This window comes from Anguilla rostrata, chromosome 16 (genome assembly GCF_018555375.3).
Source record: "Anguilla rostrata isolate EN2019 chromosome 16, ASM1855537v3, whole genome shotgun sequence".
In the NCBI taxonomy this organism is placed as follows: Eukaryota; Metazoa; Chordata; class Actinopteri; order Anguilliformes; family Anguillidae; genus Anguilla; species Anguilla rostrata.
Genome location: NC_057948.1, coordinates 21,628,664 through 21,645,546, shown reverse-complemented (window position 1 = coordinate 21,645,546; position 16,883 = coordinate 21,628,664). Strand labels below are relative to the sequence as shown.

The window sequence follows — 16,883 nt, the reverse complement described above, 5'->3', positions numbered from 1 at the left end:
AATTTATTTTTTCAAAGGGTTGACAAAAAAGGATGACACATCTTTTAATAAACACAGACTTGAAGGTGAAGAGAGTCAACCCTGAATCGCCAAGAATGAAACACTGTTGCTCAGATCAAAGGGTTCTTAGCCCAGTAGATGTCAGTCATGTCAAGTTAACCTCAAACAAGGAAGTTCTGTTTGTGTGTCTAAGGCTCGTTTAATCTCTACCTCTGTCCTTTGATTTGACGTGGATTGAAAATTAATTTGCCTTTCCCAGGGATTTGCTGACAAGAGCTTAGAACTGTGTCAGTTTTCTTTTTTCCCTTTTTCTGTCTGGCGTTCTGACTCAGTGTCTGTTCTGAGAACACCTCGGCTGAGAATGTGTTGCTGTACATGCAAAGAAAGCAGCATTTGTTATTTGTGATGTATTTTGACAGGAAATGTGCCTCCCAGGACACAGGCCTCAGGCAATAAAAACATTCCTTCACATAGCATGGAGCCCTGACATTCTGGTGGCTGGTCAATAATTTAAGAAGAGAGAAATGTCTTCTTTTCAGAATGCCTGCCAATTTACAGCTGGTGCTGTGAAAAGCAAGAAGCATTACCAGGCCTTATTATGGGAGCTGGCAGAATTGCAGCAAGCCTGAGTTAGGACAGCCATTACCCTACTTCACTGGTGGATGCACTTTATGTACACTGTATTTATTGGTGTGACACACAGGGTGAAGATTTGGTTTGCTTCTCTGCACTCAACCCATTTACTGACTTGGGAGCGCTCTGTCTTTAAGTTTCCAAAACTCTTGCCTCCCAGCACTAGGAGCATAGCAGTTAGTGCAGCTGAAGGTTATTAGCGGTTCACTGGATAAGAAAATCCCCTACAGACTAATTTGGTACTCAGTCCATCATTGATTGGTCAACCAAAAACTGATGAAAGCCTATTATGGAATTGATTTTGACACCTCATTTGGATAGTTGTGTATGGAGTAGCGCCATATCTTTGTAGGGAAACACACTCGGTACATGTTTAAAAGAAAATATCATAAAAAGTAAAATAAAACTAATTAGTCCAACATCACTTCACAGAACTACAAATATCTATTGATTGCAATGATTTATGATAAATGTGAATTAAGTGTCTTTCTCACTGCATTGAAGATTCACTAGGCATATCCTGTTGGATTTAAATGTAAAATATCCTCGTGGTTCTTGTTGAAATTCAGTTATTCAAGAGATTACCCTTGCCTTGCAAAAAGTTCAGGGGATGATATTTTATGCTGATATCTTGATGTACTGTAATATACTTCTGAGAGGGAAAGATGGAAGGATAATCTCTAGAAAAGAAAAGTATCTTTTTCTGCTTTGGTTCTCTGGTTCTCTAGAGAACTAGATATGCGTGACATTGCCTAAGCAGTCAGAATGTGGGGAATTCTTCAATTTATATTTCAGGACAACACTGATTTGATGTCTAATTAAGCTGCAGTAAATTGAACTTACTACCTCTCTCCATTAATTATAAAAGCATAGCAGTGTATAAAATAAATTAATATGTTTAGATTTTGTGAAATCAATTAAAATTTAGATTTCAGAAAAATGAGTGAAAAAAAGAGTGTTCTCTGTGATTGATGATGGACCTCTCTCATTTTTCACATTTCAGAATCTAAACTGGAAGCCGACCGTGTGAGAAAGGGAGCAGCGATGATTCACAAAGCAGACAGCGGAATTCGGGGGTGAAGTCAGGGTCGGCTTCCCAGCGAGCGTCAGGAAGGTCTTTGGATAGTCTCCAGGGTTGTAATCGGGTCCCTGAAGGACACGCAGGAAGTCGTGGGCAGCGGACGACGGCAGGATGCGGCAGGGTTTGGGACTGCAGGTGCTGCTGACGTGCTTGGGTGTGGCGCTGTGCAGCCACGGTTCATTGCCCTCGGAGCACGCCCACCGACGGAGACTCTCATTGCACGGTCACAGGGAGAGGGGCAAGGAAGGGCAGGTCCTCCACCGCTCCAAAAGAGGCTGGGTTTGGAATCAGTTCTTTGTCATCGAGGAGTACACGGGACCGGACCCAGTCCTGGTGGGACGGGTAAGCACAACTGTAACCTTTATTTCCCAGGTTAACTTATGTAGAGTCACCGGGACTTTCATTACTCACAGAGTCCTTGCAGTATCCTCCATTCCTTCCACAAAAGCAATCAGTGCCCTAGTTGATTAAAGGTCATAAATTGGATTTTCTTTTTAATAATGGAAAGTCCCCCCAAAGACACTGCCATCTGGGAAAGAGGGTGATTTATTGGCCCAAAGAAATAATGATTATGAATTTTCTTCCTTAATTCCTCCTAGGCCAAGCTGGTACAACCAGTTATTGGATAGAATTATACAGGGTCAAGAGGTTCTATTGTTGTATTACATTTTAATTGTTCACAGCCACTTCTGGCAATCAATCAATAAACTATTGTAAGTGCAGTATGAAATGAGTAAGACACGCTGACTTTGTCCATTTTCTTCCAACTTCATAAATAAATAGAATCTCCCAATAGCCTTACAACTATTAGGGCAATGGACATTGATTCCAAAACTGTTGAATGTGGCGTTCAAATGCAACATAAAATGACTTTTCTTACACTTTGTTATGCATTTCAGCTAACCATTTGATTTTATTGTACTGTACTTTGAGCAACTCTCTTCTGAGTATGGCCTGGATTCATTCAACATTTACCTTGGTATTTGGTGCTCAGTGTTTTTTCACACAAACCCAGTTCAGAAATGATCACTGTCTGATTGGCCAGAATGTAACACGTTTGTATTTATAAGCCATAGGCGAATGTTGATTGAATCCAGGCTTGTATTGGTCGTTCTTTAAGCACTAATGCATATGTTTCAATACTGTCTATACTGACTGCTGTCCATCTTTCCAGCTTCATTCAGATGTTGACTCTGGCGATGGGAACATCAAATACATTCTTTCAGGGGAAGGCGCGGGCACCATTTTTGTCATTGATGACAAAACTGGGAACATCCATGCCACAAAGACACTGGACAGGGAGGAGCAGGCCCAATACACACTAACAGCGCAGGCAGTGGCTCGGGACACCAACAAGCCATTGGAGCCCCCCTCAGAATTTATTGTCAAGGTGCAGGACATCAATGACAACCCACCCGAGTTCCTCCATGGCCCTTACTATGCCAGGGTTCCAGAGATGTCCAATGTCGGTGAGTATGGTTTTGCCCATGATGAAAAAATCCTATGCATGGATAAAACTAAAATGATTTCTTAATTTTGACATTCAAGTCAATAAATGCAAGTCTCAAAAGTTTCCTTTACTACCAGTTTGGTGGTTACTGAACTTTCCAAACTATATTTTGAAGAAAAACATTAACACTTTAATGTATTCCCAAATCAAAGTTAAGGACAAATGCTGAGTGAATCCAGACCAAAAAATTCTCTAATCTTTCCATTTTATGGCCAGTAATAACATCTCATTCAAATATGAAAGTTATGGGAAATCCACTGTACTCTAGAAAACAACTTGGGCCATAGATTGTGACAACATTGATGATAGGTGACACTGGGAAGTTTTGTGTGCGTCTTTGGAAGGCTGTCAGCAATTTCCTTTAAGAGTGGGAATTTTTCAAATCAGGCTGCAGCAAAAAAAGGACTGTTATTGCTGTGGTCTTTAAAAGCCAGGCCTGGTCAGCCCTAAGCTGCTAGCACGGTGGTAGTGTGTGTGAGTACAGGCTGTACGAACCCAACTGCCTGCAATACATCATCCTTAATGCAGGCCTGTCGCTGAGTAATGATCTGTTACCGTGCGATTCCACTGGCTGACAATGTAAATGATGCTGCTGTGGACTCAGGATAGGATTCTAGGCCAGGCCAATTTCAAATATATTTAGATCTGTTGGCTGGTGTAAACACTGCTAGTGAATTGATTTGAAATGATCAAGACTTTGGGAATTATTTTCACTCCTTGTAATTTCTTCTGCCTTTCATTGATAAGCAATAAACTGTGCAATGCTCTGGAGGACATTGTCTGAACTTGAGGAATATTAACCACGATGCATCAGTGTTGTCTAATGATTCTGCCATATTCTCAGCCCATAAATTCATATTTGAACATGCTTGTTTTTCCACTGACCTTGTTTGGCTCAGATAAAATGCCAACTGTTACAATGCATAACCCAGAGCGTAATGTCAGCACAAGTTAATAATCAGTAGCGAGTCTCAGATTGATCTTGGTGTGCCACACACCAAGAGGTGCTTTGGAAGCCAGCATCAAGTGATGGCAGCTACTCACAAGCAGCCCTTCATGCTCTCATCACATCTTCTGGTCTTCTGGTTTCAAGGTACTTCAGTGATGCAGGTGACTGCTACAGATGCAGATGACCCAACATACGGGAACAGCGCCAGGCTGGTCTACAGTATCCTGCAGGGTCAACCATACTTCTCAGTGGAGCCACAAACAGGCACGTGGTTCCAAATTACTCATATTGGACATTGGGATTTTTTTTTTTTTTAACTGTATCAAATGTATTTTACTCTCTCATTAGAGATTGACAGTGAGAGAGTGTGTGTGAGAGTAGGCCTTCCATGCTCTCATATACTTTTCATGTTATGCTGGAGAGTATCTGCCCACTGCTAGACCAATTTAACTTCAAAAAAAGCATCTAGAACTGCTAGACAAAGGGAGAGAGCTCAGAGAGGGACAATCCTGCAAGTAAACCAATCCTACAGTAGATATTTTGCTGGATTGCCTCCAAAATTCTAATTCAAATTTGCTTTGGGCTTATCTGCAATTCAAGCATAAAGCTAAGCTAAAAATCACTCTACAACTGTTCTCAGAAAATTCTCCTAAGTTATAAGTTTTGTCAGCCTGCTAGTAGGAAGAATGGCTTGGGTATAATAACCGTTCCAGTGACAACACAATTATAATCAACTGCTTGAAAGACACCTAACCCTGTGCATTAAACAGATACTTCTGTAAAAATTAAATAAATAAATAAATAAATACAGGTGGTCATCAACCACAAAGTGGATCATGCCCATTACATATCTAGTTTTGTTCTGGTCTACTCAAGAATTAATGATTCATTATTGAAAATAAACGCTTATAATAATGTCCTGTATGATTTGTAGTGACAGCCCTCTCCTCCTCCTTTTTCCCAGCAACATTATTTAAACACGTTCTTAACCTCTATTTTTTAATATGCTTTGTTTAATTTCCCATTATTGCCCTATTAGTATTTAGCCAGTCTAACTATTGACACTGGGCTGGCCAGTGGAGGAGGGCCTCCTACTCTATATTTGGGTTCCTCCCAAGATTTCTTTCCAATGAGCTTTGTATTGCCACTGGGGAGTTTTTTTCTCTCAATTTTCCCATTTCCTGTTTTTCTCTAAAGCATGTGTGACAGTGTCTCTGTAAAAATTGCTGTACAAATACAATTGAATTGAACTGAATTTAATAGAATTCAACCAAGATGGGTTAAGGGAAAGCTCTGTTCTCAGAACTACAATCTCTTGAAACAAGACGTGTAATGAATGAGAAGGGGTACAGTAACTAGCCAATTAATTGTAGTGCTAAACTAAGATGTTTAGGTGGATAGGCTGGCCGTTGGGTCTGGATAGAGTAACACATCCTCTGTTTTGATAAGTACAATGACCACAGTGATTTAGGAGCCTGACTTAAAATCTCTTTTAAAAGGCAGCACAGTGCTCTTACTACTGCATTTGGTACTGGAAGTACTTGAAGCACAAGTTAATCCCATACAATTTACAGTGGCAATTGTATTTTCTTGGGAGGTCCACTATAAAAAATACTTGCCCAGTCCCTCTTAGCTGCAGCCAAGGCTCAAGGGTGGTCTTGATAATGGTGGCTAGTTTAAGATGTCTAGGTCCCTCTGACTTCATGCCTTCTGTCCACAGGGATTATTAGGACAGCCCTACCTAACATGGACAGAGAAGCACGGCAGGAGTATGATGTGGTCATTCAGGCCAAAGACATGGGGGGGCACATGGGAGGACTGTCTGGGACCACAGAAGTGAAGATCACCCTGACAGACGTCAACGACAATCCACCGAAGTTCCCTCAGAGTAAGTGTCCAAGAGTTGTGGTTCTTCCCCCTGAATCTGATCATACAGTCCACACACCTGTTGGGTGACTTGCCCCATTTTTGAATGAAATATCCTGTGGTGAAATCCTGCTTCTCAGACCTTCTCTGGGGAATAGATGGGATACTATTGTACAAATGTCAAAGTGTAGCTGGGTGCTACACTGAGATTTTTAATTGGATACATATTTAGTATTAATGCATGTTTCCACAGCAAATAACTACCGACAAAACAAAACCAGTGAAATATTTATGATGGGTCTCACTGTACACAGCTGAGAGACAATTTGTACATGCACATGTGTATGTATGTGTCTGTTTGTGCATGCCTTGCAAGTTAGTGCATCTGCGTGTGTGTGTTCATATGTGTGTGTGTGTGTGTGTGTGTGTGTGTGTGTGTGCATGTAGGAGCATATATATTTTGTGCCTCTTTCCTTCCAAAATCACCCTCATCAACTTCTCTCACTTCTTTTGTTTTGTTAGCTCTCGCTTTCCATTATCTCACAAAAAAAAAAAATCTTAAAAGGAGAAGCATTTCCAGTCAGGGTTGCAGTCATTTTCTGGGAATAAAGAGGGCCTGCGTGCTCCCTCTACAAAACAGACCCTTATTGGCTATGGAACAGGAACTGTGTGACTAAATTTATGCCTTGCCCTTTGCCCACAGACAAAAGGACCGCAGATGTATTATATGCAAATCAATGTTAGTTTAATTCATGTAAGGGACTAATTTAAATGAAAAGCTTTTTGTCAAAAGCAATAGCATGAAATGAAGTAGCTTTCAACGGTGTCCGTAGCATCATTCATTTATTTGAAGCTAAACTTCAAATTAAAATTCCCTCTACACAATATTGTTCGACATTCACACCACAACAACAGTCCAAGTATATTAATTGGTCATATTATACTTGGAGGGTGCTTTGTTTGATCACATGGCCTAAAAGCATTTGCTACTTTTGAGTAATAATCTTAGGGGAAAACATTTTACTGAGCTTGCCACATTTAAAAATCCCCTTTACTGCATCCAAGGTATTTTTACATGAGGCTGCAGCCTTTCGGCTCCAAGCACTTTCACAGTAAGAAGAGGGGAGGTAGCGAGCCATATGGTGCTCTTGCTTTGCCAATGCTGCAGGCAGGTGTCTGCAGACCTGCGTTCCTGCTACATTTTCACTGGCTGAAATTTACATGTGTGAGGCAGCTGAAGGGTTCTCTGGTCTAAGCACTCCACTGTCTGATTTACTGTAGGCTTAAATAGTCATACTACACATACAAAGAGAAAGTGCTTTACAAAAATGAAATTGGATGATTAAAAGGTTAGATACTGGAGAAATTATTTTCTTATCACAGCTAAAGATGATTTATCTTGTACATTAACATACTGTATATTTCCATCAATTTTTAATCATCATACAATAAATTGTACTTATACAGATTTACACATTTTCAATTAAAAAATTACATTGCTTAGAATCTATGTAAATTAAAATCCTAAATTACATTGAATATTTGGGAACATTATATATATTCTTTTGGGATTGGCTCCAGCACCCCCCGCATCCCTGCTCAGGATAAGTGGGTATAGATGATGGATGGTTGGATAGATATATTTTTGTTTAAAAGATATTTCTTGTTATATTTTATTTAGTATAGGCTTTAATAAGTTTTTCATTGCATTAAATGTGTCCTTCCCTGTCCCCAGGTGTCTATGCGATGTCTGTTGCAGAAGACAAGGTGGTGGGCGAGGAGGTAGGGAGGCTGAAGGCCAAGGACCCCGACCTCGGAGAGAACGGACTAGTCACGTATCGTCTCATCGAGGGTGACGGAATGGGCGTCTTTGAGATCACCACCGACTCCGAGACTCGCGAGGGTGTCATCAAACTGAAAAAGGCAAGAGGGGAATGGGGCAGAGATGGCCTTTTCACGCATGTCTCTCATCCGACTCTGTTAACGTATCGCAAAGAAGAGCAGATTTTGCTGGTGCCACCTAGCAGATGAGTCCATCGCAGTCCATAGAGTTGCAACAATAAAAATAAGTGCTATGTACACAGAGCAATAAAAACAGCAGGAGGAAGGAGGCATATAATTGTATCGGGAGGATGTAATAATTTGATGCAGAACGTCAGAAGGGCACTGGGTAGATGAGTAAGTGTGGTAATTGTTAACAGCACTAGGCTTTCTTTCTCTGACATGAGGGCCAGATCCCAGCAGGGCCCAATTCAACTGATGGAGGAGATGTGACAGACAGAGCGCTCTGATGCTACCACCACTCTGATACCAGGCTGCTCTCCTCAGTAACATAATGCCTCTCTGAAATACCTCTTGGGAAATCATCACCTTTTGCTCTTCAAAGCTTGTCGAAAATTAAAGTCGAAATTACTGACAGAATTGCGGGGATTTTAATCAAGTATTCTCTTTCAACTGCGGGCAGGCAGCACAGCCTGAATATTAAGAGGCGGGCAGACATTATTGTGGATATTATCTACTGCTGATTAGTTTCTGTCAGAGTTATTAGGTGCCAAAGTAAAGGATCGAAGAGGGGACCCATGCTGTCAGAAGAGGCTTCTCCAAACCTGTTGGAGGAAAGAACTGGGTCACATTTGTTTTTAGTGAAGGCAATTTCATTACAGAAATTTAAAAAGTGAATAAAATAGGGGAGGGTAGACAACTGTTAACCAATCATTATGGATAAATTGGAGATGGTTCTCCACACCAACTTTCATTCTCACTTTTGTAATTTGCAAGTGAGAGACTGCATGAGAAAGCAAGCTCTTTTAAATTGGTAATCAGAGACCACAGCCGTTGTGTGAAAGGAGAGGGAGGTTTCCTCATGCAAAATGTCCACTGTGTAGAAGCGCAATCATTTCTGAGGGATGTTTCTCCTCCACATATTTTTATGTTATTTTCTTGAAGTGGTAAAAACATTTATTTTATTTAGTTTAAAATAAATAAATAAATAAATAAATATGACCATGTGAATCCAGCCTCCAAAGGCACACCAAAGGATATTTGTCTTTAGAGTGCACATTACTTTTGCAACAGCGCCCTCTAGCTCTTTATTTTATACAAATAAGTGCACGTAAGTCTGAGATCAACAGATTTATTTATTTTTTTGACAACTCAACTGCTTGACACTGTAATATTTCAATATTCAGCCTATATATTAATTGATAAACACTGAGTATATAATCAATGAATGAATATGTACATATTTCAGTTTGCAGTTCTACCATATTTTTGTTTAAAAGAAAAAAAAAACAATTACTGAATGGTACGGATTGACTTATCCTGGTGTCTCTCGGTTGTAGTTGGTGGATTTTGAAACCAAGCGAGCGTACTCCCTGAAGGTGGAGGCTTCCAACGTGCACGTGGACCCACGCTTCATTGCTTGGGGACCGTACAAGGACACAGCCACCGTGAAGATCATGGTGGAGGATGCAGATGAACCACCTGCCTTTACTGCACCCGCCTACAGCTTTGAGGTGGAGGAGAATGCCCCCGATGGGACAGTGGTGGGCCGGGTGCACGCTAAAGACACGGATGTTGCCAACAGTCCTGTCAGGTGTGAAAAACTGGCTGCCTACCATACATCTACACATCAGTGCCTTTTTTAATCTTTTCACTGGTAATTAATCATTCCTGATATCAGACAATATCCCCAATACACACACACACACACACACACACACACACACACACACAGTGGGGCACATATGCTACTTTATAAAGCGTGAATCTCATGACACGCATTTAAATTATGTTCAACTGTGTCCTTATTTTTTTTAAAAAGGAACACATGAGCCATAGGTGAGATCGGTTGAACCGGAAGTTGATCCTTTTCAATATTTATTAGAACACTACTGTATCTGTTCATAGAACTGGACCATTTGAATAAACAATATTTATTAAAGTAGCACTGCTGTCAAAATATGTCTCCATACAATGAAAATAGCCTACTTACAGTAAATCATAGAACAATACAAATGAAAGGGGCAAATTGTAATTTTATTGTAATACTCAGCCTGTAATGGTAAATAATGTCTGTTTTTATCTTTTGTATGAAAGATCTACATTACTACAAGGTTTCATGTCATGTTAAAACATGCTCTGATCTTTAAGACTCTGTGTGCTGTATTGAGCCCCATTAGCAGAATAAGTAGTTAATTTGGTGCTGAAATGCATGTAGATGACATAATTAAAATATGCATGACCCACATTCCCTGGTAGTTCAAGTTGCATGCACTTTTCACCCACTGCAGGCATTTTGTGAATCACACGATGATTTAAAAAAATAAATTTCCTGGTACTTTCAATGGTTTAACACATGAAAAATCATCTCTGTCCATTTGTGGATTCTCTCTTAGTTTTAGTGGCTGGATGACTTTTTTTTCTTTTTTGTGATGAACTTACCATGGATCAATGCAAGACTAAGATGTAAATTTAATTGACTGCACTTTGTTTTATTTATTTGCGGAAATAATTTTACTTCGTATTTGTAATGGAAAGTATGAGCTAAGTGTTTAGCAGTAGAATTGTATACAGAAAAACTGAACTTTGAAAAAAATAATCCAAGATGGCTAGGCCAGTGTGTTACTACTAAAACTTGCTACAGTAAATTTAAGCAAACACACCTGCAACTCCATGCAATGCCTCTCCGTTTAGGTACATAATTCCTCGCTATACAGACATTGAGCAGTTCTTTAGCATCGGCCCCGAGGACGGCGTCATCAGAACAACAAGACTTCTGGACCGTGAGGCCCTGCCCTGGCACAACATCTCAGTCAGCGCCACAGAAATTGGTACGTCTGGCTTTTCAAAAGGGGGGTTGGGGACGCAATTTGGTTGGGCCCACATTCCTCACATTCTGTGGCTCCTGACTGGGCAGCCGCGCGGCTCTTGTGCGGTTTCAGTGTCGCCCACACTGCTGTTTGCTTTTGACTCAGACTTCTATGACTAACACTTCCGAGAAAGCCGATGTGAAGAAAGCAGTACATCCATGTTTAAGGAAATCATCTCAGATTTGTTAGTGTTTACTCTAAGAAGACGCCGCAATTTTGGAAAATGCATATAGCATCACATATCAATTTTGAATAACGTTAATTATTCTGTATGAGAGTTTGGTTCCAAAATAGGATACAAAAGTGTTTCATATAATCTCAGTAAATGCTTCGTTTAACTGCTATAGGTTACCATCAAAAGTGTCTGAAAGACAAAAAGTATAAATTCAGGAATTCTTGTTTTTTGTTGTTCGGTACAGGAGGGCATCACCAAGATGCTAAAGTTCGTGTCAACATCAAAGTCAAAGATATGAATGACAATGCTCCTGAATTTGCCACCAAGTATGAAGTTTTTGTCTGTGAAAATGCTTCACCTGGCAAAGTAAGTCTGCTGTAATGCTTATATTCAAACACAGTGTGAATTAATGGTTAAGGAACTTTACAAGAATTAAATTTAATTCCCAGGTTGGGCTCCACCATTATAATTCAGTGCAATACACCTGAATTGTTTTAGTGTATTTCCAAAATTATACAGTGAACAGATAATGGGTTATCTGTAGCTAAAATGTGTCCATGGTAAAGGTTAGTAAGACCTTCCTCGTACTCTGTGTTTCAGCTCATTCAGACGGTCAGCGCGGTGGACAAGGATGAGATGACTCAGAGACAGTTGTTCCGTTTCAGCATCGCACTGGAAGCTGCCAACAACCAGAACTTCTCTCTGAAAGACAACAGAGGTGTGTGTCCAACACTTTGTAGTTGTAGGTTACAATTGGCATCGTATATGACAGTCACTTCTTTAAGGTCTGAATGCTCTGTGGCAGGCGTGTCCTATCCTATCTGAAAAGGGCTGGTGTAGGTGCAGGTTTTAGTTTTATTCCAGCACCTCCACTCACACCTGCCCTTTTTGGATTAGATTGGACACCCTTGTTCTAAGACATTCTGCAGTTGATACCAATATCAAACCTCAAATTAGGCACCTGTTTATTTATTTATTTATTGTCAGACTAAAAAATGACAGTTAATAAATATTGTACATTCCGTGTGTGTTCAGAATCCTCCGCATGATCATGAACTGGATTACATGGGTTTTGTGAGATACAGGGATTTCCTGCTGAGTGATGGAATTAATGTTTCTTTATACATTAAAAAAATAGTCCCTTCCGTCTGCATAGCACTGCATGCATTTACCTAAACCCCTCCGCAGACTGTCAGCAGTTTCTAGAATGAATGCATTTCTGTTGTTGTTGACTTTGATTGAGACATTTAACAGCTGCCGAGGGTAATTATGTACCGTCATCATTAGGCTGGTAATTACATGCAATCTCATAATGGTGTGCATCAATCAATTGTTTCTAAAATGAAGTCCTGACAAAAATGAAAGTTATAAAAGGAAGCATGTTGGTGCATTCGTCATACATGGTTCAATCCTGTTTTGAAAATACTTCCAACTTAAATAATAGTTAAAAACCAGCTCTGTATCTGTGTTTTTCTGAGTACCCAGAATGCACCCTAATTGCCATTAAAGGGGATGTGCTGGTCAGAAGTAAAATCAATTCAGGCTGTTCCAAGTTGTACCACTGTGTTTGCAGAGGTGTCTGTGCTGTGAGATGTCTCTTCCGCCATTTGATCTTGTTTAATGAGAAGGGAAATGAGGGCTTTTCGGAAGCGATTTCTAAATCCAACAATGTGAGTGAGAGTGATTAGGCCTGTCCAGCCTCGCTGGTTTTATCTGGAGGGAGCAATCATTTCAAATTGGTGCTCATTTTAGCTCTATTTGACAGAGATGCATGTCTCACTCACATTCAGTAGGGGATTTTCAACCTAATCTATTTCAGCATATCATTTTATTTCTCCAGTCAATCTTGACACATTTCTGATGTACTTAGTGTATTGAGCATCAAAAGAAGCTGTTCAAACGCATGCTTTCAGTACACCAAAGTGTAAAAGTATCAGTATAAAAGTAAAAGTATATTTATCCTCTCACAACCTAAGATAAAACAAATACAACTATCCAAGATACATTTTGATACTTTTATATGAATTGTAACCATTTTAAAGAGGATTACAAGATTAAGATATTCAAATCTTAATGTTTTTCACCCATTATATATGCTTATTTGTCTCTCTTATACCCATACGAACTAGAAATAACAGCTCCTTTGTCTTGTAGTCTACAGATAATTACTGTGTTTTTCACCTGTTTGAATACATAATTACAATCCACACATTTTCCCCACTCTCAACAGACAACACTGCCGGTATCTATGTGACCCGGAAAGGTTTCAGCCGAATGGCCCAGGACATCTACTTGCTGCCGATAGAGATTGACGATGGCGGAAGCCCTCCCATGAGCAGCACCAACACGCTGACCATCCGCGTGTGCAGCTGCGACAGCAGGGAAACTATGCTCTCCTGCAACGTGGAGCCCTACATTCTGCCAGCGGGCCTCAGCACGGGAGCCCTCATCGCCATACTGGCCTGCATTGTCATACTTCTGGGTGAGCACTACTACTTAAACAACTTGGAATAAGGGTCCAGTGGGTTTGACCCCTGCATAGAATATGCATGTGATTCATGGTGTCCTGCGGTACAATAAGAAACATCATCTTACATGACAGCCCTCCAAGAACACCAGTTGATGAACACCAGAAAAAAGCCCAGGAGGCCACTTTTTGTAGTTGGACTTGGTATTTATTTGTCTCAATATATATTTTCATTTTCTTAGACAATTCACATCATTAGATAGTATTCTTATTGGGTAAAGGTAAATGAAGCATTTACATGACGGATGTTTCATTGCTTTACAGTATAACTGAATAAACTTTGTTTGCCATACACCCTTTTCCAGAGTGACTGCAAGCTTGATGCATTTGCATTAAACACAGATGAGCATTTATAGAACTAATTCAGATACATTACTCAGTGGTAAATGAATACAATTCAACAGGGATTGAACTAAAATAGTAGAATTTTTAAACTGCCAAATACATTTGCTAGTATTTTATTAGGAGTATGTGGGCTACTACACTCAAACACACTTATTTCCATATTCACAAATCATCAAAATACCAGTAAAACTTTCACCAGGCGCATTGTGCATACATATAGTCATGGAAACAAGCTGACCATTAAATGTACAAAATTGTAAATAGGTAATATTGCTATATAAAAATAATGCAAAAAAAAAAAACATTCCTTAAAAAAGTTCACTGGAGCTTTTAGTGATCTTCTTGCTCAAATAGACAGGGATACCTACTTAAAAAAATGTAATATGTGCAGAGATCTTGATATTGTAAAATAAAACAGTATTTCCTCTTCAACCTCACCCAACTCACACCTGATTGTTTTCCCTCTGGTGGTACATTTTTTGCAAATAGTTTCAATAAATAAAGGTGTGAAATTGACCTTTATTCTCTCTGTCTCGTGGCAGCTATCGTGGTGCTGTTTGTGGCTCTGCGCCGTCAGAAAAAGGAGCCCCTAATCGTGTTTGAGGAGGAGGACATCCGGGAGAACATCATCACCTACGATGATGAGGGTGGTGGCGAGGAGGACACGGAGGCCTTTGACATCGCCACACTGCAGAACCCTGATGGTGCCAACGGCTTCCTACCCAGGAAGGACATCAAGCCTGAGATGCAGTACCCTCTCCGGCTAGAAGGGCCAGCAGTGGCCAGCAGTGTGGACGTAGACGACTTCATAAAGACCCGCATCTCAGATGCGGACGACGACCCCACTGCTCCGCCTTACGATTCGATCCAGATCTACGGTTATGAAGGGCGTGGCTCTGTTGCCGGCTCGCTCAGCTCACTGGAGTCAGTCACCACAGACTCGGACCTGGACTACGACTACCTCCAAAGCTGGGGCCCACGCTTCAAGAAGCTGGCAGATCTCTATGGCACCAAAGACTCTAATGATGACAACTCTTAACACCTCAGATATATCATTCAGTGCCCCTGTAACATGTAGTGTGTGAAGTTTACTATAAGTATACCACAATTTCATCTATTTATAGTAAACTTTTCATTTTTTTTGTATTATGTATACTTATAGTATACTATATTTTTATGAGGGGACTGAATTTGGACCAGGTGATGAGAGGAAGCCAAAAGACAAAGACACTTTTGAGGTCTGGAGTGGCAAGTGGAAATCTGACAGATAAGAAAGTTTTTACGGAAAGATTTTTTTTTTTTTTAATGCTCAGCATTTTCTTTTATTTTTTGTTGCTACAGGTCTGATTTTACAAAAATGTGTGCAGAGTGGTGGTTTGCTCATTGAATGACTTGGAATTGTTGAAACAGTGGGAAAATGGTTGCCTTATATGAAAAAAAATGGAAAAGTAAACAGAATGGTCACTTGTATAGCACGTCCAACTTGCAAACAGTGCAGTTTTTGACAAAGTTTTTTAACAACCACAAAATGATGGATTTAACGAAAATGAAGACTCTTCTCAGTCTTCTGTCAAATTCAAAAGAAATCCCCACTTCCGCCAAATGAAGTACAGATCACAAGTAACAAGCTGTGAGCTCAAATCGCCTTAAATAATGGACACTGTTGCTGCGCGGTACATTTTTTGTAACTTGAAAATATCTTAAAGCAAGGTAAAATCCATATAACATGTACAAAACAGTGTCCCTTGGGGATCAGATCTGTGCCCATTGATTCTTTTTTTGTGATAATGCTATTACTGATTATCATTGTTGTTTAATTGTCTTTCTTCATTATTACTGTATGTTAATCTCCCTCATGCGAAAATTTTGTTTTGTCTTGTTTCAGCAAATGCCTAATTTCTGTCAATTTGATGGTACCTATTGGTACAAATGCTTAAGTTTTTTTTTTAACCATACAAATACCAGTATTTCAACATGTAAGAAAATGTTACATCAAATTTATATTTTAAGAACATTGTACTGTTGCTTTAATATGTGCTTCAGTCTAAGAAGCGGAATACTTTTAAATAAATGCTTTTTATAAAATTATCAATGGGGTTAACAAATCTGTAAAACAAGGCCAATATTTTAGCAGTAAACTATATAATTATGTTGTATGGTGTGTCCTAAAAGCTGCTAAATAAAACAGGAGAAACAAGGAGCAAATGATGGAAAAATGGTCAAACTCAATGGCCTCAGAGATCATTCCGTGATATCTCCTATCTTATTTAATCCCTTGGTAAATAACCACGTCAGCTACATTACCATCTATGAAAAGTTGACTAACATTAGCTAGCTGACCATAATCATACAGTTTCACTTTGGACATTCATTTGCAGAAGCAATCTTAATGTCATTTTGTGAATAACTTGGTGGTGCTCTGACCTATGCTAGCTATCGTATCTAAAATTAGAAAATTAGAAGATCTAGCTAGACTTAACTTGCTACAATAAAAATGTATCACTAAGATAGGAAAATAATCCAATCCAATGGAGACAATTTATGATTTTTTTTTCACAGCTCTTATAATCACCCTGTCATCTGATGTCTTCCACAGACAGCCTGATCGCTGGTGATTCCCAGGTTCTTCAGTTTCTACTTAAGGACATTCCATACTGTTCACGTTGAAATACATAAATATTCTGCACTAGATTTTTATCTTTTCTTTCATCCGCACAATAGCTTTCTTGGTTGCCATACACAGTTCTCTGGCTTGCACATTCAGTTCTCTTGTCTTTTACCTTTTACCTTAGAAGCATTTGAAGAATCTACTTTATAAGGATATAACCCATGCCCTGACACTCACAGCTTTCCATTTATAAATAGAGCAATATGGTAAATCAATTACATTTGAAACAGCCAATGGTCATTTGTCCCAATACTTATG

The 16,883-nt window shown here is 39.6% G+C and overlaps 1 protein-coding gene across 1 annotated transcript in view; it reads left to right on the top strand.

The window, feature by feature from the left end:
- LOC135241979 (cadherin-11-like) overlaps window positions 1–16,045 on the top strand; it is a 48,370-nt gene extending 32,325 nt beyond the window's left edge. The window contains exons 2-12 of the mRNA XM_064312813.1: window positions 1,637–2,056; window positions 2,889–3,183; window positions 4,318–4,437; window positions 5,894–6,061; window positions 7,775–7,962; window positions 9,381–9,634; window positions 10,735–10,871; window positions 11,330–11,451; window positions 11,686–11,803; window positions 13,316–13,567; window positions 14,500–16,045. Coding sequence (XP_064168883.1) covers window positions 1,826–2,056; window positions 2,889–3,183; window positions 4,318–4,437; window positions 5,894–6,061; window positions 7,775–7,962; window positions 9,381–9,634; window positions 10,735–10,871; window positions 11,330–11,451; window positions 11,686–11,803; window positions 13,316–13,567; window positions 14,500–14,996 — 2,382 coding nt within the window. The 5' untranslated portion in view covers window positions 1,637–1,825 and the 3' untranslated portion in view covers window positions 14,997–16,045. The remainder of the gene's footprint in view (window positions 1–1,636; window positions 2,057–2,888; window positions 3,184–4,317; window positions 4,438–5,893; window positions 6,062–7,774; window positions 7,963–9,380; window positions 9,635–10,734; window positions 10,872–11,329; window positions 11,452–11,685; window positions 11,804–13,315; window positions 13,568–14,499) is intronic.
- The last annotated feature ends 838 nt before the right edge of the window (window positions 16,046–16,883 follow it).